The sequence below is a fragment of the Coregonus clupeaformis genome, unplaced genomic scaffold (assembly GCF_020615455.1).
Source record: "Coregonus clupeaformis isolate EN_2021a unplaced genomic scaffold, ASM2061545v1 scaf0243, whole genome shotgun sequence".
In the NCBI taxonomy this organism is placed as follows: domain Eukaryota; kingdom Metazoa; phylum Chordata; class Actinopteri; order Salmoniformes; family Salmonidae; genus Coregonus; species Coregonus clupeaformis.
The window spans coordinates 396,095-421,419 of NW_025533698.1; the positions used below are offsets into that span (position 1 = coordinate 396,095).

The following is a 25,325-nucleotide window of genomic DNA, read 5'->3' on the forward strand; positions in this document are numbered from 1 at the left end:
CTCTCTCTCTCTCTCTCTAATTTCAATTTCAATTTAAGGGCTTTATTGGCATGGAAAACGTATGTTAACATTGCCAAAGCAAGTGAAGTAGATAGTAAACAAAAGTGAAATAAACAATAAATATTAACAGTAAACATTACACTCAGAAGTTTCAAAAGAATAAAGGCATTTCAAATGTCATATTATGTATATATACAGTGTTGTAACAATGTGCAAATAGTTAAAGTACAAATGGGAAAATAAATAAACATAATATGGGTTGTATTTACAATGGTGTTTGTTCTTCACTGGTTGACCTTTTCTTGTGGCAACAGGTCACGAATCTTGCAGCTGTGATGACACACCGTGGTTTTTCACTCTCTCTCTCTCTCTCTCTCTCTCTCTCTCTCTCTCTCTCTCTCTCTCTCTCTCTCTCTCTCTCTCACACACACACACACACACACACACACACACACACACACATACACATACACACACTCCTTCTCTGGCTTTGGTTGATGACAGAGAAAGGGAGAGGTGCATAGCTACACTCCAATTCTGTAAGTTTGTGTGTGTGTGTTCAGAACTCCGGTGGTATTCAAAACATGATCTTGCTAGGGAGTGTCCACTCCAGTACATGTGTAGTATAAGGATGTGTTGAGGCCTAAAGGGACCCTGTGTTTAACTCACACACTGCAACAAGACGGCTGTAGTAGCTTTTGGTTTATTGAAGAACAACCGTTGTCTCCATTGAGCACAAAGTTGTGGTCCAGGTAGTTGTTTTATGATTGACTGAAAGAGGGGGACTTTCAGAGTGAGACTGATGTCTGTTGGTTGGATAGTAGTTAATTAAATGTCAGGTTGGTTGGATAGTAGTTAATTAAATGTCAGGTTGGTTGTCTATTGGTTATTTCTTGGTTGGTCGAACATTGGTTGGTTGGTTGAATGTTGGGCCTAGTTGTTTAGTCATTGGCTTGTTGGCTGAATGTCAGGTTGGTTGAACATAGATCCTTGTTGATAGGCTGTTAGTTTTCATTAGGTTGTATTTTGGTTGTTTTTTTGGTTAGACTGGTTCCTAGGAGGAGGAAGAGGAAGAGGAGGCTGAGCTGTGACCGTATGACATCATTCTCCCCTTACCTGCTGAGAGAGAGAGAGCGAGCGAGAGAGAGAGAGAGAGAGAGAGAGAGAGAGAGAGAGAGAGAGAGAGAGAGAGAGAGAGAGAGAGAGAGAGAGAGATACATGAGAGACTTACTGTATACACCATATTTATGGGAATAGGCTGCCATTTGGTACAGTACATCACCAGGGAGTAGCTACCTCTGGGACCGAACGTCTTCATGTAACAGTTAGTGCAGTAGGGCTTCTCATCATGCTGAAACACAATGCACAGAAAACATCTTAGTTCATTAGATAGATAGATAGATAGATAGATAGATAGATAGATAGATAGATAGATAGATAGATAGATAGATAGATAGATAGATAGATAGATAGATAGATAGATAGATAGATAGATAGATAGATAGATAGATAGATAGATAGATAGATAGATAGATAGATAGATAGATAGATAGATAGATAGATAGATAGATAGATACTTACTCTCTCTCCCCCTTCACTTCCTCCTCTCCCTCCTACATCTCCCCCTCCACGTTATACCTCCCTCCCTCTCTCCCTCCCTCCCTGTTGATACTATCTCCCTCCCTCCCTCCCTCCCTCCCTCCCTCCCTCCCTCCCTCCCTCCCTCCCTCCCTCCCTCCCTCCCCCTGTCTTTGTACCTCAGCATGTTGTCCTGGGGTCAGCTGTCTATGACATTGTTGATACTACCTTTCCCCCTCTCCTCCCCTCCCTCACCCCCTCTCTCTCTCTCTCTCTCTCTCTCCATACCTCTGCATGTTGTCCTGGGGTCAACTGTCTCTGACACTTTTGGGACTATCTTTCCCCCTCTCTCCCCCCTCCCTCTCATCTCCCATTCCTCCCTCCCCCTTCTCTCCCTCATCCTCTCCCCTCTCTCTCTCTCTCTCCATACCTCTGCATGTTGTCCTGGGGTCAACTGTCTCTGACACTGTTGGCACTTCAGACACAGAGGGTGGTAGTCACGCCCCAACGACCTCTTCTTCTCACCTGGACCAATGGGGTTCAAGGATACCAAGGGTTAGAGGTTAAATGTCTGTCATGGACCAATGGGGTTCAAGGATACCAAGGGTTAGAGGTCAAATGTCTGTCATGAACCAATGGGGTTAGAGGATAGCAGGGGTTAGAGGTCAAATGGTGTCTGCCATTCAGAGAGAGATCTGCACTGTGACTGGAGAGTTACCTGTTAGGTTCCTGTTAGAGTTGCTAAGCTACCGGTAATATACCAAAGTTACTGGAATGTTCTATGGTAACTTTGGAAATGTATACTTGAGTAACTTTTTTTTAAAGTATCTGTGTCCATATTGTCCATGCGTTTTCAAAAGAAAATAGCCTAATTAATGAAAAAAGCATCTAATCAACAATGGCATTATATTAAATTAATTCTGCAACTCTGACAACTATTTACTTTTTTCCCAACTGCCACCAGTTTGGCGCCAACACATTTACAACAAAGACATATTGACAGTCAAATAAATACAAGTGTGTAAAAAATATATATAAAGTATATTTCATGCTGAAACCCTCATATTAAACACCAATGCTATTTACTAAGTTCATGGTTTATATTAAGGATAATGTTTTACAGCTTTGTATTATATATATATATTTTAAACCATCTTATTTAATTATTGTATATATTTAACATGTGATAAGGCCACACAGAGGACCAGAGATCATTACAGACTCATGTGATAAGGCCACACAGAGGGCCAGAGATAATTACAGACTCATGTGATAAGGTGATAAGGCCACACAGAGGGACATAGATAATTACAGACTCATGTGATAAGGCCACACAGAGGGCCAGAGATCATTACAGACTCATGTGATAAGGCCACACAGAGGGCCAGAGATAATTACAGACTCATGTGATAATCTGAAGTACCCAAAAAGACAACTAGATGTCATTTGATAAAATTCCCCCCAAAACTTAAATGTTACCAAAATTCTGGTGGTTTACTGGTAAACATAGAAACTATCCAATAATATTTATTTAATTCTTTAATATTTCTTTAATATTCTTTAATTTGCAACCCTAGTTCCTGTACCGGACACATGCAAATAATGCAAGTCCCTAAAGGAAAGGAAGCCAAGTTAGTATTTGAACAAAGCCGGAATGTGAGACAACAGTCTGCTGCCTCATATCAACTGAGGACTTAAGACACAGGAAAGGAAAGGAGGTCAGGTGAATGGAAGCCATGTTAGACTATTGGAACCCAGCCTCTGAAGGAAATTAAGCCAGGTTAGACTATTGGAACCCAGCCTCTGAAGGAAAGGAAGCCAGGTTAGACTATTGGAACACAGCCTCTGAAGGAAATGAAGCCAGGTTAGACTATTGGAACCCAGCCTCTGAAGGAAATGAAGCCAGGTTAGACTATTGGAACCCAGCCTCTGAAGGAAAGGAAGCCAGGTTAGACTATTGGAACCCAGCCTCTGCAGGAAAGGAAGCCAGGTTAGACTATTGGAACCCAGCCTCTGCAGGAAAGGAAGCCAGGTTAGACTATTGGAACCCAGCCTCTGTAAGAAAGGAAGCCAGGTTAGACTATAGGAACCCAGCCTCTGCAGGAAAGGAAGCCAGGTTAGACTATTGGAACCCAGCCTCTGAAGGAAAGGAAGCCAGGTTAGACTATTGGAACCCAGCCAGTCAAGGAAAAGAGACCAGTTTAGTGTGTTGGAACTTATCCCGGGATGAAAAGAAGGCCAGTTAGAAAGGAAAGGACACCAGGTTAGAGTGTTGGAGCATAGCCGGTGTGTTAGAGAACAGTCTGCTCCCTCAGAGAAGCCACTTCCTGTTGTCTGTGTGTGAGTCATGACAGACTGTTCAGAGCATGGAGACACACACACACACACACGCACACAGACACACAGACACACAGACACACAGACACACAGACACACGCACACAATAGGAAAGGTATAACGATTGAGGCTAGAAAAGATTTGTGAGCGATGCTTCTCAGAAACCTGTAACTATTCCATAATTCTATGGCATCTCTGACCCACTGTATGACACTGCAAAACACACACACACACACACACACACACACACACACACACACACACTCCCACACACACACTCCCACACATTGCACTCACCAAAGTAGACGGGTTTCCCACAGATGGGACAGTAGCCCACCATGATAGATGATATTCCTGACACTGTTATTTAGCAGACAGCAAGTGTGGACGTAGAGAGTGTGAGTGTGAGATGGAGAAAGTGTGTGTAGAGAGAGAGAAAGTGTCTGTAGAGAGAGAGAATGTGTGTGTGAGAGAGTGTGTAGAGAAAACGTGTGTGTGTCAGAGAGATGTACAGGAAATAGGTTCAACTCTCTGAATGTGACGTGTTCTGATGACAGAACCAGGATGTGGCGAGTACCTTGTCACAGCGAGACAAAGAAAAATCATTTCAAAAGAAAATGCTATATCAACGCATTGGTGTCAATGGTAATACGAAATATACATAGATATAGGACAAAGTTATGTTATGAAACGATATGATACATAGAACTAGAAAGATATGATACATAGAACTAGAAAGATATGATACATAGAACTAGAAAGATATGATATATAGAACTAGAAAGATATGATACATAGAACTAGAAAGATATGATACATAGAAATATAACAACCTTTAGATAGAAGATGAATAAGGGAAGCAGAGGGAGAGGGGCTGAAATGTGTTGAGGAAACAGTGTGGGGGGGCAGAGGGAGAGGGGCTGAAATGTCTTGAGGAAACAGTGTGGGGAAGCAGAGGGAGAGGGGCTGAAATGTGTTGAGGAAACAGTGTGGGGAAGCAGAGGGAGAGGGGCTGAAATGTGTTGAGGAAACAGTGTGGGGAAGCAGAGGGAGAGGGGCTGAAATGTCTTGAGGAAACAGTGTGGGGGGGCAGAGGGAGAGGGGCTGAAATGTGTTGAGGAAACAGTGTGGGGGGGAAGAGGGAGAGGGGCTGAAATGTGTTGAGGAAATAGTGTGGGGAAGCAGAGGGAGAGGGGCTGAAATGTGTTGAGGAAATAGTGTAGGGAAGCAGAGGGAGAGGGGCTGAAATGTGTTGAGGAAACGGTGTAGGGAAGCAGAGGGAGAGGGGCTGAAATGTGTTGATTCTTGCCTGTTCATTCAGGCTTTTTGGCCTTTTCATTTTTGTGTGTCTGATTGTTTTCCCTCTTAATGCTGAAGCCAAAGGGTCCACTGTCAACTCTCTCTGGTGGGGTTTGGCTGGACTAGAGAGAGGATCACGCTATTCCTTCTTTCACTCCCTCTCTTTCTCTCTCCATCAATCTCTCTGTTTTAGTTTTAGTTTTCTTCCCTCCCTCCCTCCCTCCCTCCCTCCCTCCCTCCCTCCCTCCCTCCCTCCCTCCCTCCCTCCCTCCCTCCCTCCCTCCCCCCTCTCCATCCTCTCTCTCTCTCTTGTTCAGTTTGAGCTGGCTTGTGGGTTTAAAGCTACTGAGGTTTGAACACATGGTTCTCTCTGTCTGTGTATGTATATATGTGTGTGTGTGTGTGTGTGCGTGCACCTTTTCTGTTTTGCATGAGTGTTGACCCATAGTGATAACTGACCCAGGTTATGCAGAATAATCCATTGAAAGTGTAGGGAGCGTTACTGTACTCACCACCTATTTTTGTGTCACTTCATCACTGATGGAAGGCTAATCTTCAATGGAAACCCTCTCTTTGTTATTCCATGGTATCTACATAGTGATAACTAATATGGCTTTTCACTCAAGGCAACGGAGGCCATTTGTTCTTCTGCATATCTCATGTGGAATTAAATTATAGATTCTGCCTGCACCCCAAATGGCACCCTATTCCCTATATAGTGCACTACTTTTTACCAGAGCCCTATGGGGGAGTGCACTTTGACTCCGCATTTAATTAGGCCTGGATATCAATATTAAAACACATCTATTCTACCCTCCTCCTCTCTCTTTCTCTCTCCCTCTCCCTCCCTCTCTCTCTCTCTCTCTCTCTCTCTTATTGATGTAGGCTATATTACCCACTATATTACAGTATATTGATGTAGGCTACATTACCCACTATATTACAGTATATTGATGTAGGCTACATTACCCACTATATTACAATATATTGATGTAGGCTATATTACCCACTATATTACTGTATATTGATGTAGGCTACATTACCCACTATATTACTGTATATTGATGTAGGCTACATTACCCACTATATTACAGTATATTGATGTAGGCTACATTACCCACTATATTACTGTATATTGATGTAGGCTATATTACCCACTATATTACAGTATATTGATGTAGGCTACATTACCCACTATATTACAGTATATTGATGTAGCCTACATTACCCACTATGAAGGTATGTGGACACCCCATCAAATTAGTGCATTCGGCTATTTCAGCCACACCCGTTGCTGACAGGTGTATAAAATTGAGCACGCAGCCATGCAATCTCCATAGACAAACATTGTCAGTAAAATGGCCGTACTGAAGAGCTCAGTGACTTTCAACGTGGCACCGTCACAGGATGCCACCTTTCCAACAAGTAATTTAGTAAAATGTCTGCCCTGCTGGAGCTGCCTCGGTCAACTGTAAGTTCTGTTATTGTGAAGGTATATGTCTAGGAGCAACAACGGCTCAGCGTGAAGTGGTAGGCCACACAAGCTCACAGAACGGGACCGCTGAGTGCTGAGGCTCGTAAAAATCATCTGTCCTCAGTTGCAACACTCACTACCGAATTCCAAACTGCCTCTGGAAGCAACATCAGCACAAGATCTGTACATTGGGAGTTTCATGAAATGGGTTTCCAGGGCCAAGCAGCCGCACGCAAGCCTAAGATCACCATGCGCAATGCCAAGTGTCGGCTGGATTCATCCAATGGATGAATCTGGGTTTGGCGGATGCCAGGAGAACGCTACCTGCCCCAATGCATATTGCCCACTGTAAAGTTTGGTGGAGGAGAAATAATTGTCTGGGGCTGTTTTTCATGGTTTGGGATAAGCCCCTTAGTTGCAGTGAAGGGAAATCTTGACGCTAAAGCATACAATGACATTCTAGATGATTCTGTGCTTCCAACTTAGTGGCAATAGTTTGGGAAAGGCCCTTTCCTGTTTCAGCATGACACGCCCCCATGCAAAGTGCGAGGTCCATATAGAAATGGTTTGTCAAGATCGGTGTGGAAGAACTTGACTGGCCTGCACAGAGCCCAGACCTCAACCCCATCATACATCTTTGGGATGAATTGGAATGCCGACTGTGAGCCAGGCCTAATCGCCCAACATCAGTACCAGACCTCACTAATGCTCTTGTGGCTGAATGGAATCAAGTCCCCGCAGCAATGTTCCAACATCTAGTGGAAAGCCTTCCCAGAAGAGTGAAGGCTGTTATAGCAGCAAAGGGGGGACCAACTCCATATCAATGCCCATGATTTTGGAATGAGATGTTCGACAAGCAGGTGTCCACATACTTTTGGTCATTTAGTGTAGACAGACAGACAGACAGACAGACAGACAGACAGACAGACAGACAGACAGACAGACAGACAGACAGACAGACAGACAGACAGACAGACAGACAGACAGACAGACAGACAGACAGACAGACAGACAGACAGACAGACAGACAGACAGACAGACAGACAGACAGACAGACAGACAGACAGACAGACAGATAGATAGATAGATAGATAGATAGATAGATAGATAGATAGATAGATAGATAGATAGATAGATAGATAGATAGATAGATAGATAGATAGATAGATAGATAGATAGATAGATAGATGATAGATAGATAGATAGATAGATAGATAGATAGATAGATAGATAGATAGATAGATAGATAGATAGATAGATAGATAGATAGATAGATAGATAGATAGATAGATAGATAGATAGATAGATAGATAGATAGATAGATAGATAGATAGATTAAATGGCTCTGGTCTTTACATTGTTCCACCACAAGGCTACCTTGGTCAAATCGTCACATGGTTTACCTACCTGCTGCACAAATTCTCCTAACTTTCCATGAAAAGTCAAATCTGAAGTTAATCTGACAAAAGCTGGATCCCTTCTAGCCATGACCCAACAGCAACACCGTCAGAACAATAGCAGTCTTCATTCTGAAATGACTCTGGTCTTCTTCAGAAGTAGTGTAGTAGTCTACAGGTTTCAGGACTTTTTAAACACTTCTTATCTCTCATATCATGAGGTTCCACATGTGTTTGGTTACATAGTGCCCAATGCTCTTCTTAGTGATAAAACAGCAAACATTAAGAGTGTTTACTTATCAGACCCACATATATAATAAATATACTAGAATATAATATACTATATTCATATGCTTTTAGTACTCACACATCATATCATGAATGAAGGTCATGTGTTGTTAAGAGCCAGCAGTGAAAACATACTGACAGGAGAGTTCCTCTTACGGCCACTAGGTGATAATATTGTTTCACAGACGCAGAACTGTAGTCTAGAATTAAGCACTGTCTCAATTATGTCTCCTTTCTCCTAAGGTGTTCACTTGTTCACTTCCCTAAACTGAAATGACTGGTATAAGAACTATGGTGGAAACTCCCTCTTGATAACAGAAGGTAAAGTCCCATGGGTGGAATGGTGGAAGACGAACCTCACCCCCTCATCCCCTCTTCTCCCCATCTCCTCTTCTCCCCCTCTCCTCTCCTCCCCTCTCCTCTCCTCTTCTCCCCTTCTCCTCTTCTCCTCCTCTCCTCTTCTCCTCCTCTCCTCTTCTCCTCCTCTCCCCCTCCCCCTCTCCCCCTCTCCTATTCTCCCCCTCTCCTCTCCTCTTCTCCCCCTCTCCTCTTCTCCTCCTCTCCTCTTCTCCTCCTCTCCCTCCCCCTCTCCCCTCTCCCCCTCTCCTATTCTCCCCCTCTCCTCTTTTCCTCCCTCTCCTCTCCTACCCTTTCCTCTTCTCCTCCTCTCCTCTCCTCCTCCTCTCCCCCTCCCCCCCCCCCTCCCCCTCTCAAGCAGTAGAAAGTTAGAGGTGATATTATAGGACACACTACGTGAAACTTTGCTGCTCTGTCAGCAGTTTCCTGTGGGGTTTTTCAAAACAGAGCTGAGTTCAACCAGTGATCTAAGATAAGTTGCTACGAAGTTTATCTCACATCAAAGACCTAATGAACTAATGAGATAGAAGTCATATAGCCTAGCAGTATTGTCCACTCTTCAGTCCACTCTTCATGACAGCAGACTTGTATAGCTCAGTGGAGCCCCAGTTAGAGACAGATATGATACCTGCAGTGATATTGATGATCTTGTTCTGGAGCACAGGTAGGATGCTGTTATACTGATATACACTTATGACAGTTACTGAGATATGATTTGATATTGTAAGATATATGATCATTTGCCGGGCTAGTAAATGAACATCCAACTGGAAGCAGACAGTAAAAATCTGTCTCAAAGCAGAACAATGATGTTATCACCTGTAAATGTACTTTACTATAGCATAATTGTCCATCTGGGGACAGGCACTAATGTCAGTTAAGTTGTGATGGTGACAGCAATCTGACTGTTGTATATTCAGTGTGTCAATGATTGATTGTACATGTCTCTATGTAAATGAAAGAGAGTATATATTATATATTTTATATTGGTCATCTGTTAGAGCAGGAGGGGGGACACTTTGGACTAACTCCTTGATGAGATCCACAACTAGGGACTTTTGTAACGCCTTCAAAGGCCTGTCTTAATGAATTGGACCTGGAGTTACTATCAGCTCAAAACAATTAGTTTGAATGTCGTATAGTGCTCTTTCTTTTTAAACAATCTTAAGAGCTGTCATTTTATTGTGAGGAACTGTAGTTTATCAGACCTTTTTCTGTTCTGTCCTCTGTTGTGTGAGTGATCAGGTCACAGACTCAGGTCTGGTCCAATGATAGAGGTCTGTGACCTGAGTCAAGATCAACAGGCCTGATGCTATATGTCAGGAAGAGAGAGAGAACTAGAGAGAGAGAGAGAGAGAGAGAGAGAGAGAGAGAGAGAGAGAGAGAGAGAGGAGTAGAGAGAGAGAGAAAGAGAGAGAGAGGAGGGAGTGGGGAAAGAGAGGAGGGGAGGGGAGAGAGAGGAGGGAGTGGGGAGAGAGAGGAGGGAGTGGGGAGAGAGAGGAGGGGAGGGCAGAGAGAGGAGGTAATGGGGAGAGAGGAGGGGAGGGGAGAGAGAGGAGGGAGTGGGGAGAGAGAGGAGGGGATCTGGAAGTTAATCTGGAAGTTAATCTGGAAATTAATCTGGAAGTGAATCTGGAAGTTAATAGGAAGTTAATAGGAATACGATATTTAGATCGCAAAAACGTTTATTATGCATGTCAGATTTCAATACTGGCCGATGTCATGACTCGGGAGGTAGTCTTCTCTCGAATGAGCCATTGATCATATTTCTGCGACATTCCTACCTACTGAAATGTGTAATTTAACGGAGGGTCTAGCACATTTTTCCTATTTGTCTGCATCTTTAGTCCAGGGGGCATTGCATGGTGCCGTTGCCAGAGATATTATAGAAAAGAGATAGAATCCACTGAATGAATGAATGTACAATGTCCCACTCAGCAGACTGTCGACCAATCGCGTTCAAGTTGTCATACTGCGTCAAGCGGTTGCTAAGCGAATCGTCAGGCAATTCCTTCTCAATGTCAGTCTATATGTCGAGAAACGTGCCTCTATTCCTCGAAAGTACATAATAACACGATTCCAAAGCTATACGATACTACAGATAGCAAGTTCATTATTTCACATCTCGCAAAAATATGTATGTTGCACTTCTTGTTAACGAAATTCGTGCTAATATTAGGTGTTTGAGCTAGCGCCCAATAGACTCCCATGCACTTCTTGAAGGAGAGCTCTCCTTGTTACTTTCACATTGATGTCAGTATTTGAAGTCAGCCTTTGAATCGTGTATTATGCATCTATTTCATTGCACTGTATGCACTGCTCCACAAGTAGGCTAAATGAGTCAATGGGGAGGTTGAGGTTGAGTAGTACATTGTACACTCCATTCCACAGACCTTTAAACCTAATAAAAACCTAATATTGCAGTGATAATTCATGTCTGGGGTCATTTTTGTTAGTTTTTGCTGTTCTCCAAATAGTATTTTAGAGTTTTTAAGTACAGTAAATGAGCTTCAACTGGTGGGGAGATTTCTGCACAGCCCATTTAGCCATACCCTAGGTTTAGCTGTATTTCAACACACCCCATTTAGCCATACCCTAGGTTTAGCTGTATTTCAACACACCCCATTTAGCCATACCCTAGGTTTAGCTGTATTTCAACACACCCCATTTATGTATGCACTGTTCCACAAGTAGGATAAATGAGTCAATGGGGAGGTTGAGTAGTATGATGAGGTTGAGTTTGTTTATATATATATATATATTTTTTTTTTTTCACCATTATTTAACCAGGTAGGCCAGTTGAGAACAAGTTAAGTTACGAACGAGGGTATGTTTGGCAGCATGAGTGAAGGAGGCTTTGTTGCGAAATAGGAAGCAGATTCTAGATTTAACTTTGGATTGGAGATGCTTAATGTGAGTCTGGAAGGCGAGTTTACCGTCTAACCAGACACCAAGGTATGTGTAGTTGTCCACATATTCTAAGTCAGACCCGCCGAGTGATTCTAGTCGGGCGGGCGGGTGCAAGCAGCGTTCGATTGAAGAGCATGCATTTAGTTTTACTAGCATTTAAGAGCAGTTGGGGGCTACGGAAGGAGTGTTGTATGGCATTGAAGCTCGTTTGGAGGTTTGTTAACACAGTGTCCAATGAAGGGCCAGATGTATACAAAATGGTGTCGTCTGCATAGAGGTGGATCTGAGAGTCACCCGCAGCAAGGGCGACATCATTGATATACACAGAGAATAGAGTCGGCCTGGGAATTGAACCCTGTGGCACCCCCATGGAGACTGCCATAGGTCCAGACAACAGGCCCTCCGATTTGACACATTGAACTCTATCTGAGAAGTAGTTGGTGAACCAGGCGAGGCAGTCATTTGAGAAACCAAGGCTATTTAGTCTGCCAATAAGAATGCGATGATTGACAGAGTCGAAAGCCTTGGCCAGGACGATGAAGACGGCTGCACAGTACTGTCTTTTATCGATCGCGGTTATAATATTGTTTAGGACCTTGAGCGTGGCTGAGGTGCACCCATGAACAGCTCGGAACCAGATTGCATAGCGGAGAAGGTACGGTGGGATTCGAAATGGTCGGTGATCTGTTTGTTAACTTGGCTTTCAAATACTTTCGAAAGGCAGGGCAGGATGGATATAGGTCTGTAACAGTTTGGATCGAGAGTGTCTCCCCCTTTGAAGAGGGGGATGACCGCGGCAGCTTTCCAATCTCTGGGGATCTCAGATGATACGAAAGAGAGGTTGAACAGGCTAGTACTAGGGGTTAGGACAAATACGGCGGCTAATTTGAGAAAGAAAGGGTCCAGATTGTCTAGCCAAGCTGATTTGTAAGGGTCCAGATTTTGCAGCTCTTTCAGAACATCAGCTATCTGAATTTGGGTGAATGAGAAGCGGGGGGGTGGGGAGGGGGGGAGGGTGCAGAGCTTGTTGCCGGGATAGGGGTAGTCAGGTGGAAAGCATGGCCAGCCATAGCAAAATGCTTATTGAAAATCTCGATTATCGTAGATTTATCGGAGGTAACAGTGTTTCCTAGCCTCAGTGCAGTGGGCAGCTGGGAGGAGGTGCTCTTATTCTCCATGGACTTTACAGTGTCCCAAAACCTTTTGGAGTTAGTGCTAGAGGATGCACATTTCAGTTTGAAAAAGCTAGCATTTGCTTTCCTAACTGATTGTGTAGTACATTTTACACACCATTTCAAATACCTTTAAACCTAATATAAACCTCATATTGCAGTGATAATTCATGTCTGGGGGCATTTTGTTAGTTTTTGCTGTTCTCCAAATAGTATTTTAGAGTTTTAAGTACAGTAAATGAGCTTCAACTGGTGGGGGGATTTCTACACACCCCATTTAGCCATACACTAGGTTTAGCTGTGTTTCTACACACAACATTTAGCCATTCACTAGGTTTAGTTGTATTTTTACACAACCCATTTAGCCATACACTAGGTTTAGCTGTATTTCTACACACCCAATTTAGCCATACACTAGGTTTAGTTGTATTTCTACACACCTCATTTAGACATACCCTAGGTTAATCTGTATTTCTACACCCCCAAACAACTTCCTGTGGCTACAGGACAGAGGAGGAGGGGAGGGGAGATGGAGAGTGAGAGAGAAGAGGAGGAGAGAGAGGGAGATGTCAAAAGAGATAGGGCTGACAGACTAACACGCAGTCAACTGAATATCTTTTCATAACTGACTTCTCACCAGTTATGTCATCACAACCAGTAATCTTGTCCACTCTTCCACTCCTGGTACGGCTCAGCTTGACCTCTGACCTATGTAATGAATGATTTCAAAAACAGACATTAGCAAAGGTATTAAATGATATATAAACTCATCTGCAAAGAGAGGTTCACCTTTCCACAGAATGGGAATGTGTGTACACATGGGTGTTGTTCCGTCATACCAACGATAAGCCTATCTTCCCCATCACATCACGTGTGTTGTTGCACCATACCAACGATAAGCCTATCTTCCCCATCACATCATGAAAGGTCATGTTGATGTTCATTTCTCCTCTCTTTTGCCTAGGTGGCTCCACTAGGGTCCTCTCAGCCAAGTGGCTCCACTAGGGCCCTCTCAGTCAGCTGGTTCCCCAATCCTCCTCTCCCTCTCCCCCTCTTCCCCCCTCTCCTCCTCTCCCCCTCTCCTTTTCTCCCTCTTTCCCCCTCTCCCCCTCTTTTTTCTTCTCCCCCTCTCCCCCTCTCCCCCCTCTCACCTCCTCGCCACCTCTTCCCCCTCTCCCTCTCCCACCCTCTCCTCCTCTACCATTCTCCCCCTCTCCCCCTCTCCTCCTCTCACCCCCTCTCCTCTTCTCCCTCTCTCCCCTCTCCTCTTCTCCCTCTTTCCCCCTCTCCCCATCTCCTCCTCTCCCTCTCTCCCCCTCCCCCCTCTCCCCCTTCTACCCCTCTCCCCTCTCCCCTCTCTCCTCTTCTCTATCTCTCCCCCTCTCTCCACTCTCCTACTCTCCCTCTCTCCCCCTCTCTCCCTCTTCTCTTTTCCCCCTCTCCCCCTCTCCTCTTCTCCCTCTCTCCCCTTCTCCACCTGTCTTTTCTTCTCCCCCTCTCCTCTTCTCCCTCTCTCCCCCTCTCTTTTCTTCTCCCCCTCTCCCCCTCTCCTCTTCTCCCTCTCTCCCCCTCTTCTCTTCTCCCCCTCTCAACTACTCCCACCTCTCCTCTCCTCTCCCCTCTCCCCCCTCTCTCATCTCTCTTTCCTCCTCTCCCCCTCCCCTCCTCTCCCTCTCTCCCCCTTTCCCCCTCACCTCTCCCTCTCTCCTTCTATCCCCCTCTACTCTTTTCCCTCTCTCTTCCCCTCTTCCCCTCTCCTCTTTTCCCCTTCTCCCCCTCTCCCCCTCTCCTCTTCTCCCTCTCTAACTCTCTCCACCCTCTCCTCTTCTCCCTCTCTCCCCCTCTCTCCCTATCTCCTCCTCTCCCCCCTCTCCTCCTCTCCCTCTCTCCCCCTCTCCTCTCCCTCTCTCCTCCTCTCCCCATCTCCTTTTCTCCACCTCTCCTGTTCTCCCCCCTCCCCCCTCTCCTCTTCTCACTTTCTCTCCATCTCCACCCTCTCCTCTTCTCCCTCACTCCCCCTCTCCACCCTCTCCTCTTCTCCCTCTCTCCTCCTCTCTCCCCCTCCTCTCCTCTCCTCCTCTCCTCTTCTCACTCTCTGCTCCTCTCGCCTTCTCCTCCTCTCCCTCTCGCCATCTCTCCCCCCTCTCTTTTCTTCTCCCCTTTCAACCTCTCCCCCTCTCCTCTTCTCCCTCTTCCCCCTCTCCTCTCTTCTCCCCCTCTCCACCCTCTCCCCCCTCTCCTCCTCTCCCCCTCTCCCCCCTCTCCTCCTCTCCCTCTCTCCCTCTTCTCTTTTCCCCCTCTCCCGCTCTCCCCTCTCTCCCCTCTCCTCTTCTTCCCTCTCCCCCTCTCCTCTTCTCCCTCTCTCCCCCTCTCCACCCTCTCCTCTTCTCCCTCTCTCCCACCTCTCCCCCCTCTCCTCCTCTACCTCTCTCCTCCTCTCCTCTTCTCCTCCTCTCCCTCTCTCTTCCTCTCCCCCTCTCCTCCTCTTCCTCTCTCCCCCCTCTCCTCTTCCTCTCTCCCCCTTTCCCCCTCTCCCCTCTCCTATTCTCCCTCTCTCCCCCCCCTCCACCCTCTCCTCTTCTCCCTCTCTCCCCTCTCCCCCCTCTCCTCTCCTCTCCCCCCTCTTCCCCTCTTCTTTTCCCTCCCCTTACATGATATAATATATATTTGAGGAGGGGAGGTAGAGAGAGAGAGAGAGGGAGGGAGGGAGGGAGGAGGAAGAGAGTAATGTGGTGTTGAGAGGGGGGTGGAAAGGGGAGGAGAGAGGGAGGAGAGGGAGAGATGGGAGAGAGAAGATATTATTATCACTGACTTCTCACCAGTGATGTCATCATAACCAGTAACCTTTTCCACTCTTGGCCCAGCCCAGCCTGACCATGACATATAGCATCAGGCCTGTTGAGTTGACTTGGGTAACAGACCTCTAGCTTCTGCACCACATCCCCCCTTCTCCTGCTCTAACATGAGACATCATCAGTACTCATTTTGGGTGCTGGTACTGTTTATATTTAGGTGCTGGAACATTAACCAATATTCTATAAGAGGTGAACTCAAGCAGTAGAAAGTTTGATGTGACTTTCCCAAGTCAAGCACTGATGATAATGTAAGATATTATAGCACACACTATGTGAACTTTGCTGTTCTGTCAGCAGTTTCCTGTGGGGGTTTTCAAAACCCCTCATTTTGCTGCATTTAGCTGAGTTCAACCTGTGATCCAAGATAAGTTGCTAAGAAGTTTATCTCACATCAAAGACCTAATGAACTAATAAGATAGAAGTCATATAGCCTAGCAGTATTTTCCACTCTTCAGTCCACTCTTCATGACAGTAGACTTGTATAGCTCTGTGGAGCCCCAGTTAGAGACAGATATGATACCTGCAGTGATATTGATGATCCTGTTCTGGAGCACAGGTAGGATGCTGTTATACTGATATACACTTGTGACAGTTACTGAGATATGATTTGATATTGTAAGATATATTATAATTTACAGGGCTAGTAAAAGAAAATACAACTAGAGGGGGGGTATAAATGCTAGATGCCACAAAACACACACCCCGCACACACACACACATTCAGGGTGATGTCTTTACAAAAAGCCACACTGAGACACTTTGGACTAACTCCTTGATGAGATCCACAACTAGGGACTTTTTTAATGCCTTCCAAGGCCTGTCTTAATGAATTGGACCTGGAGTTACTATCAGCTCAAAACAATTAGTTTGAATGTCGTATAGAGCTGCTCTTTCTTTTTAAACAATCTTAAGAGCTGTCATTTTATTGTGAGGAACTGTAGTTTATCAGACCTGTTTCTGTTCTGTCCTCTGTTTTGTGAGTGATCAGGTCACAGACTCAGGTCTGTTCTAATGATAGAGGTCTGTGACCTGAGACAAGATCAACAGGCCTGATGCTATATGTCAGGCAGAGAGAGAGAACTAGAGAGAGAGAGAGAGTGAGAGAGAGAGAGAGAGAGAGGAGTAGAGAGAGAGAGAAAGAGAGAGAGAGGAGAGAGTGGGGAGAGAGAGGAGGGGAGGGGAGAGAGAGGAGGGGATCTGGAAATTAATCTTGAAATTAATCTGGAAGTGAATCTGGAAATTAATCTGGAAATTAATAGGAAGTTAATAGGAATACGACATTTAGATCGCAAAAACGTTTATTATGCATGTCAGATTTCAATACTGGCCGATGTCATAACTCTTGAGGATGTCTTCTCTCGAATGAGCCATTGATCATATTTCTGCGATATTCCTACCTATTGAAATGTGTAATTTAACAGAGGGTCTAGCACATTTTTCCTATTTGTCTGCCTCTTTAGTCCAGGGGGCATTGCATGGTGCAGTTCCACAGATATTATAGAAAAGAGATAGAATCCAATGAAGAATGTATAATGTCCCACCCAGCAGACTGTCGACCAATCGCGTTGACGTTGTCATACTGCGTCACGCGGTTGCTAAGCTAATCGTCAAGCAATTCCTTCTCAAAGTCAGTCTATATGTCGAGAAACGTGCCTCTATTCCTCGAAAGTACGTAATAACACGATTCCAAAGCTATGCGATACTACAGATAGCAAGTTAATTATCTCACATCTCGGGAAAAGATTTGTAATGTTGCACTTCTTGTTGACGAAATTCGTGCTAATGTTAGGTGTTTGAGCTAGCGCCCAATAGACTCCCATTCACTTCTTGAAGGAGAGCTCTCCTTGTACCAGAATCACCCAGAATGCACCGCGCAGCCCATTGACCTAGTATGGGCAACGTTTCCCATCTCCTCCAAGTATATCTGCTGTTGTGAATGTTAGACTCCACTCTGTGAGCGACATCGATCTGCAGGAGATTGTAGACTCCTAAATTGATTGTGTAGTTTGTTTAGGCGATTTTACAGCTAGCTAGCTACTTCACACGCTGATATTGTCTTTGTATTATTGTGTGTAGCCAGCCCATAGAGAGAGCATTGCATTGTGGATTTTGTAGTCTACTTGAGCTGCAACAGATTTCCACAACGAGTTTCCATGTTGCTACCAACATTATTATAACGTCAAAATTAAACATTTGTTTACAAAATTGTTTTCACATATTAGTGTAATTTAACACTGTAAATGAAAGTGATGAGTGGCTTTGTGTGGATTTTTCATTTAATGTGTAGATTTTCATTTTGTATTTCATGATTTTCTTCATTCTTTGGTTGAGTTTGTTTGTCTTTATACGTCCTTGTTGATTGTAGGCCAAAGTAATTCCTTTGATTTATGCCTTTTATTTCAATGCATGTGTAGGATTTATCTGGGATAGTTTGCATTCACAGTCAGCTGTTTTATGCTCCAGTTCCTTTCACATTGATGTCAGTATTTGAAGTCAGTCTTTGAATCGTGTATTATGCATCTATTTCATTGCACTGTATGCACTGTTCCACAAGTAGGCTAAATGAGTCAATGGGGAGGTTGAGTAGTGTGATGAGGTTGAGTTTGTTTATATGTATATATATATATTTTTCACCATTATTTAACCAGGTAGGCCAGTTGAGAACAAATTCTCATTTACAACTGTGACCTGGCCAAGATAAAGCAAAGCAGTGCGATAAAAACAACAACAACACAGAGTTACATATGGGGTAAAGAAAACGTACAGTCAATAACACAATAGAAAATAGAAAATCTATATACAGTGTGTGCAAATGTAGTAAGTTATGGAGGTAAGGCAATAAATAGGCCATAGTGCAAAATATTTACAATTTAGTATTAACACTGGAGTGATAGATGTGCAGAAGATGATGTGCAAATAGAGATACTGGGGTGCAAATTAGCAAAATAAATAACAATATGGGGATGAGGTAGTTGGGTGGGCTAATTACAGATTGGTCTGTGTACAGGTGCAGTGATCAGTAAGCTGCTCTGACAACTGATGCTTAAAGTTAGTGAGGGAGATAAGAGTCTCCAGCTTCAGAGATTTTTGCAGTTCGTTCCAGTTATTGGCAGCAGAAAACTGGAAAGACTGGCGGCCAAAGGAGGTGTTGGCTTTGGGCATGACCAGTGAGATATACTTGCTGGAGCGCAGACTACGGGTTGGTGTTGCTATGTTGACCAAAGAGCTACGATAAGGCGGGGATTTGTCTAGCAGTGATTTGTAGATGACCTGGAGCCAGTGGGTTTGGCGACGAATATGTAGTGAGGGCCAGCCAACGAGAGCGAACAGGTCACAATGGTGGGTAGTATATGGGGCTTTGGTGACAAAACGGATGGCACTGTGAAAGACTACATCCAATTTGCTGAGTAGAGTGTTGGAGGCTATTTTGTAAATGACATCGCCGAAGTCAAGGATCGGTAGGATAGTCAGTTTTACGAGGGCATGTTTGGCAGCATGAGTGAAGGACGCTTTGTTGCGAAATAGGAAGCAGATTCTAGATTTAACTTTGGATTGGAGATGCTTAATGTGAGTCTGGAAGGAGAGTTTACCGTCTAACCAGACACCAAGGTATTTGTAGTTGTCCACATATTCTAAGTCAGACCCGCCGGGGGGCATGGGCAAGTTGCAGCGGAGGGTGCAGAGCTTGTCGCCGGGATAGGGGTAGTCAGGTGGAAAGCATGGCCAGCCGTAGCAAAATGCTTATTGAAATTCTCGATTATCGTAGATGTATCGGTGGTAACAGTGTTTCCTAGCCTCAGTGCAGTGGGCAGCTGGGAGGAGGTGCTCTTATTCTCCATGGACTTTACAGTGTCCCAACACCTTTTGGAGTTAGTGCTAGAGGATGCACATTTCCGTTTGAAAAAGCTAGTCTTGCCTAACTGATTGTGTAGTACATTTTACACTCCATTTCAAATACCTTTAAACCTAATATAAACCTCATATTGCAGTGATAATTCATGTCTGGGGGCATTTTGTTAGTTTTTGCTGTTCTCCAAATAGTATTTTAGAGTTTTAAGTACAGTAAATGAGCTTCAACTGTGGGGGGATTTCTACACACCCCATTTAGCCATACCCAAGGTTTAGCTGTGTTTCTACACACCCCATTTAGCCATACCCTAGGTTTAGTTGTATTTCTACACACCCCATTTAGCCATACCCTGGGTTTAGCTGTAATTCTGCACACCCCATTTAGCCATCCGTTAGGTTTAGCTATATTTCTACACACCCCATTTAGCTATACCCTAGGTTTAGTTGTATTTCTACAAACCCCATTTAGCCATACCCTAGGTTTAGCTGTATTTTTACAAACCCAATTTAGCCATACCCTAGGTTTAGCTTTATTTCTACACACACCATTTAGCCATACCCTAGGTTTAGCTGTATTTTTACACACCCCATTTAGCCATACCCTAGGTTTAGTTGTATTTCTATACACCTCATTTAGACATACCCTAGGTTTAGCTGTATTTCTACACCCCCAAACAACTTCCTGCGGCTACAGGACAGAGGAGGAGGAGAGGGGAGATGGATAGTGAGAGAGAAGAGGAGGAGAGAGAGGGAGATGTCAAAAGAGATAGGGCTGACAGACTAACACGCAGTCAACTGAATATCTTTTCATAACTGAATTCTCACCAGTGATGTCATCACAACCAGTAACCTTGTCCACTCTTCAACTCTTGGTAAATGAATGATTTAAAAAACAGACGAAAGCAAAGATATTAAATTATATATAAACTCATCTGCAAAGAGAGGTACACCTTTCCACGGAAGGGGAATGTGTGTACACATGGGTGTTGTTGCGTCATACCAACGATAAGCCTATCTTCCCCATCACATCACGTGTGTTGTTGCACCACACCAACTATAAGCCTATCTTCCCCATCACATAATGAAAGGTCATGTTGATGTTCATTTTTCCTCTCTTTTGCTTAGGTGGCTCCACTAGGGCCCTCTCAGTCAGCTGGTTCCACAATCCTCCTCTCCCTCTCTCCCCCTCTTCCCCCTCTCCTCCTCTCCCACTCTCCTACTTCCCCCCCCTCTCCCCCTCTCCTCTTCTCCCTCTCTCCCCCTCTCCCCCCTCTCTTTTCTTCTCCCCCTCTCCCCCTTTCCCCCCTCTCACCTCCTCTCCTCCTCTCCCCCCTCTCCCTCTCCTCTCCTCTCCTCCCTCTCCTCCTCTTCCCCTCTCCCCCTCTACCATTCTCCCCCTCTCCCCCTCACCTCCTCTCACCCCTCTCCTCTTCTCCCTCTTTCCCCCTCTCCCCCATCTCCTCCTCTCCCTCTCTCCCCCTCTCCCCCCTTTCCTCTCCCTCTCTCCCACTCTCCCTCTCCCCCCTCTCCCCTTCTCCCCCTCTCCCCCCTCTCCTCTTCTCCATCTCTCCTCCTCTCTCCACTCTCCTACTCTCCCTTTCTCCCTCTTCTCTTTCCCCCTCTCCCCCTCTCCTCTTCTCCCTCTCTCCCCTTCTCCACCTGTCTTTTCTTCTCCCCCTCTCCCCCTCTCCTCTTCACCCTCTCTCCCCCTCTCTTTTCTTCTCCCCCTCTCCCCCTCTCCCCCTCTCCTCTTCTCCCTCTCTCCACCTCTCCCCCTCTCCCCTCTCCTATTCTCCCTCTCTCAACTTCTCCCACCTCTCCTCTCCTCTCCTCTCCCCCTCTTCCCCTCTTCCCCTCTCCTCTTTACCCCTTCTCCCCCTCTCCCCCTCCCCTCTCCTCTTCTCCCTCTCTACCTCTCTCCACCCTCTCCTCTTCTCCCTCTCTCCCCCTCTCCCCCTCTCCTTATCTCCTCCTCTCCCCCCTCTCCACCTCTCCCTCTCTCCCCCTCTCCCCCTCTCCTTTCCCTATCTACTCCTCTCCCCATCTCCTCTTCTCCACCTCTCCTGTTCTCCCCCTCTCCCCTCTCCCCCCTCTCCTCTTCTCACTCTCTCCCCATCTCCACCCTCTCCTCTTCTCCCTCTCTCCCTCTCTCCCCCCTCTCCTCCTCTCCCACTCTCCTCTTCTCCCTCTCTCACCCTCTCCCCCTCTCCTCTTCTTCCCTCTCCCCCTCTCCTCTTCTCCCCTTCTCCCCCTCTCCCCCTCCCCTCTCCTCTTCTCCCTTTCTACCTCTCTCCACCCTCTCCTCTTCTCCCTCTCTCCCCCTCTCCTTATCTCCTCCTCTCCCCCCTCTCCACCTCTCCCTCTCTCCCCCTCTCCTCTCCCTCTCTCCTCCTCTCCCCATCTCCTCTTCTCCACCTCTCCTGTTCTCCCCCTCTCCCCCTCTACCCTCTCCCCCCTCTCCTCTTCTCACTCTCCCCCCATCTCCACCCTCTCCTCTTCTCCCTCTCTCCCCCTCTCCCCCTCTCCCCCTTTCCCCCTCTCCTCTTCTCCATCACTCCCCCTCTCCACCCTCTCCTCTTCTCCCTCTATCCTCCTCTCCCCCCTCCTCTCCTCTCCTCCTCTCCTCTTCTCCCTCTCTCCCCCTCCCTCCCTCTCCCCCCCTCCTATCCTCTCCTCCTCTCCTATTCTCCCTTTCTGCTCCTCTTTCCTTCTCCTCCTCTCCCTCTCACCATCTCTCCCCCCTCTCTTTTCTTCTCCCCTCTCCCCCTCTCCCCCTCTCATTTTCTCCATCTTCCCCCTCTCCCTTCTCCTCTTCTCCCTCTCTCCCCTCCCCCCTCTCATCTCTTCTCTCCCTCTCCACCCTCTCCCCCCTCTCCTCCTCTGCCTCTCTCCTCCTCTCCCCCCTCTCCTCCTCTCCCTCTCTCCTCCTCTCCCCCTCTCCTCCTCTTCCTCTCTCCCCCCTCTCCGCCTCTCCCCCTCTCCTCTTCTCCCTCTCTCTCCCTCTCTCCCTCTCCTCTTCTTCCCTCTCCCCCTCTCCCCCTCTCCTCTTCTTCCCTCTCCCCCTCTCCTCTTCTCCCTCTCTCCCCCTCTCCTCTTTACCCCTTCTCCCCCTCTCCCCCTCCCCTCTCCTCTTCTGCCTCTCTACCTCTCTCCATCCTCTCCTCTTCTCCCCTCTCCCCCTCTACCCCTCTCCCCCTCTCCCCCTCTCCTTATCTCCTCCTCTCCCCCCTCTCCACCTCTACCTCTCTCCCCCTCTCCCCCTTTCCTCTCCCTCTCTCCCTCTCTCCCCATCTCCCCATCTCCTCTTCTCCACCTCTCCTGTTCTCCCCCCTCTCCCCCCTCTCCCCTCTCCCCCCTCTCCTCTTCTCACTCTCTCCCCATCTCCACCCTCTCCTCTTCTCTCTCTCTCCCCCTCTCCCCCTCTCCTCTCCTCTCCCCCTCTCCCCCTTTCCCCCCTCTCCTCTTCTCCATCACTCCCCCTCTCCACCCTCTCCTCTTCTCCCTCTCTCCCCCCTCTCCCCCCCCCTCCTCTCCTCTCCTCCTCTCCTCTTCTCCCTCTGTTCCTCTCTCCTTCTCCTCCTCTCCCTCTCGCCATCTCTCCCCCCTCTCTTTTCTTCTCCCCTCTCCCCCTCTCCTCTTCTCCCTCTTCCCCCTCTCCCCCTCTCCCCTCTCCTCTTCTCCCTCTCTCCCCCTCTCCCCCCCTCCTCTCCTCTCCTCCTCTCCTCTTCTACCTCTCTGCTCCTCTTTCCTTCTCCTCCTCTCCCTCTCGCCATCTCTCCCCCCTCTCTTTTCTTCTCCCTCTCCCCCTCTCCCCCTCTCCTCTTCTCCCTCTTCCCCCTCTACCCTCTCCTCTTCTCCCTCTCTCCCCTCCCCCCTCTCATCTCATCTCTCCCTCTCCACCCTATCCCCCCTCTCCTCCTCTGCCTCTCTCCTCCTCTCCCCCCTCTCCTCCTCTCCCTCTCTCCTCCTCTCCCACTCTCCTCCTCTTCCTCTCTCCCCCCTCTCCTCCTCTCCCCCTCTCCCCCTCTCATTTTCTCCATCTTCCCCCTCTCCCTTCTCCTCTTCTCCCTCTCTCCCCTCCCCCCTCTCATCTCTTCTCTCCCTCTCCACCCTCTCCCCCCTCTCCTCCTCTGCCTCTCTCCTCCTCTCCCCCCTCTCCTCCTCTCCTCTCTCTCCTCCTCTCCCCCCTCTCCTCCTCTTCCTCTCTCCCCCCCTCTCCGCCTCTCCCCCCCTCTCCTCTTCTCCCCCTCTCTCCCTCTCCCCCGTCTCCTCTTCTTCCCTCTCCCCCCTCTCCTCTTCTTCCCTCTCCCCCCTCTCCTCTTCTCCCTCTCTCCCCCTCTCCTCTTTACCCCTTCTCCCCCTCTCCCCCCCTCCCCTCTCCTCTTCTGCCTCTCTACCTCTCTCCATCCTCTCCTCTTCTCCCCTCTCCCCCTCTACCACTCTCCCCCCTCTCCCCCTCTCCTTATCTCCTCCTCTCCCCCCTCTCCACCTCTACCTCTCTCCCCCCTCTCCCCCCTTTCCTCTCCCTCTCTCCCTCTCTCCTCCTCTCCCCATCTCCTCTTCTCCACCTCTCCTGTTCTCCCCCTCTCCCTTCCCCCTCTCCTCTTCTCACTCTCTCCCCCATCTCCACCCTCTCCTCTTCTCTCTCTCTCCCCCTCTCCCCCTCTCCTCTCCTCTCCCCCCTCTCCCCCCTTTCCCCCCTCTCCTCTTCTCCATCACTCCCCCCTCTCCACCCTCTCCTCTTCTCCCTCTCTCCCCCTCTTCCCCCCCCCTCCTCTCCTCTCCTCCTCTCCTCTTCTACCTCTCTGCTCCTCTTTCCTTCTCCTCCTCCCCCTCTCCCCATCTCTCCCCCCTCTCTTTTCTTCTCCCCTCTCCCCCTCTCCCTCTCCTCTTCTCCCTATTCCCCTCTACCCTCTCCTCTTCTCCCTCTCTCCCTCCCCTCTCTCATCTCATCTCTCCCTCTCCACCCTATCCCCCCTCTCCTCCTCTGCCTCTCTCCTCCTCTCCCCCTCTCCTCCTCTCCCTCTCTCCTCCTCTCCCACTCTCCTCCTCTTCCTCTCTCCCCCTCTCCTCCTCTCCCCTCTCCTCTTCTCCCTCTCTCACCCTCTCCCCTTCTCCTCTTCTTCCCTCTCCCCCTCTCCTCTTCTCCCTCTCTCCCGCTCTCCACCCTCTCCTCTTCTCCCTCTCTCCCCCTCCCTCCCTCCCCTCCTCTCCTCTCCTCTCCTCTCCTCTCCTCTCCTCTCCTCTCCTCTCCTCTCCTCTCCTCTCCTCTCCTCTCCTCTCCTCTCCTCTCCTCTCCTCTCCTCTCCTCTCCTCTCCTCTCCTCTCCTCTCCTCCTCTCCCCCTCTCCTCTTCTCCCTCTCTGCTCCTCTCCCCTCTCCTCCTCTACCTCTCTCCTTCTCCTCTCCTCCTCTCACTCTCTCTTCCTCTCCCCCTCTCCTCCTCTTCCTCTCTCCGCCCTCTCCACTTCCTCTCTCCCCCTCTCTCCCTCTCCTCTTCTCCCTCTCTGCTCCTCTCCCCCTCTCCTCCTCTCCCCTCTCCTCTTCCCCCTTTCTCCCCCTCTCCACCCTCTCCTCTTCTCCCTCTCTCCCCCTCTCCTCTCCTCTCCTCCTCCCCTCCTCTCCTCCTCTCCCCTTCTCCTCCTCTCCCTCTCTCAACCCCCTCTCCCTCTCTCCTCCTCTCCCCACTCTCCTCTCCTCCTCTCCCCCCTCTCCTCTCCTCCTCTCCTCCTCTCCTCCTCTCCTCCTCTCCTACTCTCCCTCTCTCAACCTTCTCTCCCTCTCTCCTCCTCTCCCCACTCTCCTCTCCT

The 25,325-nt window shown here is 47.7% G+C and overlaps 1 protein-coding gene across 2 annotated transcripts; it reads right to left on the reverse strand.

Moving 5' to 3' along the window:
• Positions 1-687: 687 nt before the first annotated feature.
• Positions 688-4,500, reverse strand: LOC121562601 (cysteine-rich protein 1). 2 transcript variants are annotated; one of them, XM_041874819.2, is made up of 4 exons: positions 4,213-4,500; positions 2,009-2,103; positions 1,297-1,351; positions 688-1,116 (listed from the first exon to the last, which is right to left on the reverse strand). In XM_041874819.2, exons 1-4 carry the CDS (start codon positions 4,253-4,255, stop codon positions 1,055-1,057), a joined length of 255 nt encoding a protein of 84 aa, XP_041730753.2. In that variant the 5' UTR covers positions 4,256-4,500; the 3' UTR covers positions 688-1,054. The 2 variants fall into 2 exon arrangements, with proteins under 2 accessions (XP_041730753.2, XP_041730751.2); XM_041874817.2 differs by having other exon boundaries at positions 688-1,119.
• Positions 4,501-25,325: the final 20,825 nt, after the last annotated feature.

What these genes read in the sequence shown, in the direction of transcription:
- LOC121562601 (XM_041874817.2), bottom strand. Translation starts at nt 4,255, where the DNA reads ATGGTGGGCTACTGTCCCATCTGTGGGAAACCCGTCTACTTTG. An exon ending in TGGGAAACCCGTCTACTTTG is followed by an intron (nt 2,104 to 4,212) that starts GTGAGTGCAATG and finishes CCATTGGTCCAG; the next exon opens with GTGAGAAGAAGAGGTCGTTG. An exon ending in GAAGACGTTCGGTCCCAGAG is followed by an intron (nt 1,120 to 1,296) that starts GTAGCTACTCCC and finishes TCTCTCTCTCAG; the next exon opens with CAGGTAAGGGGAGAATGATG.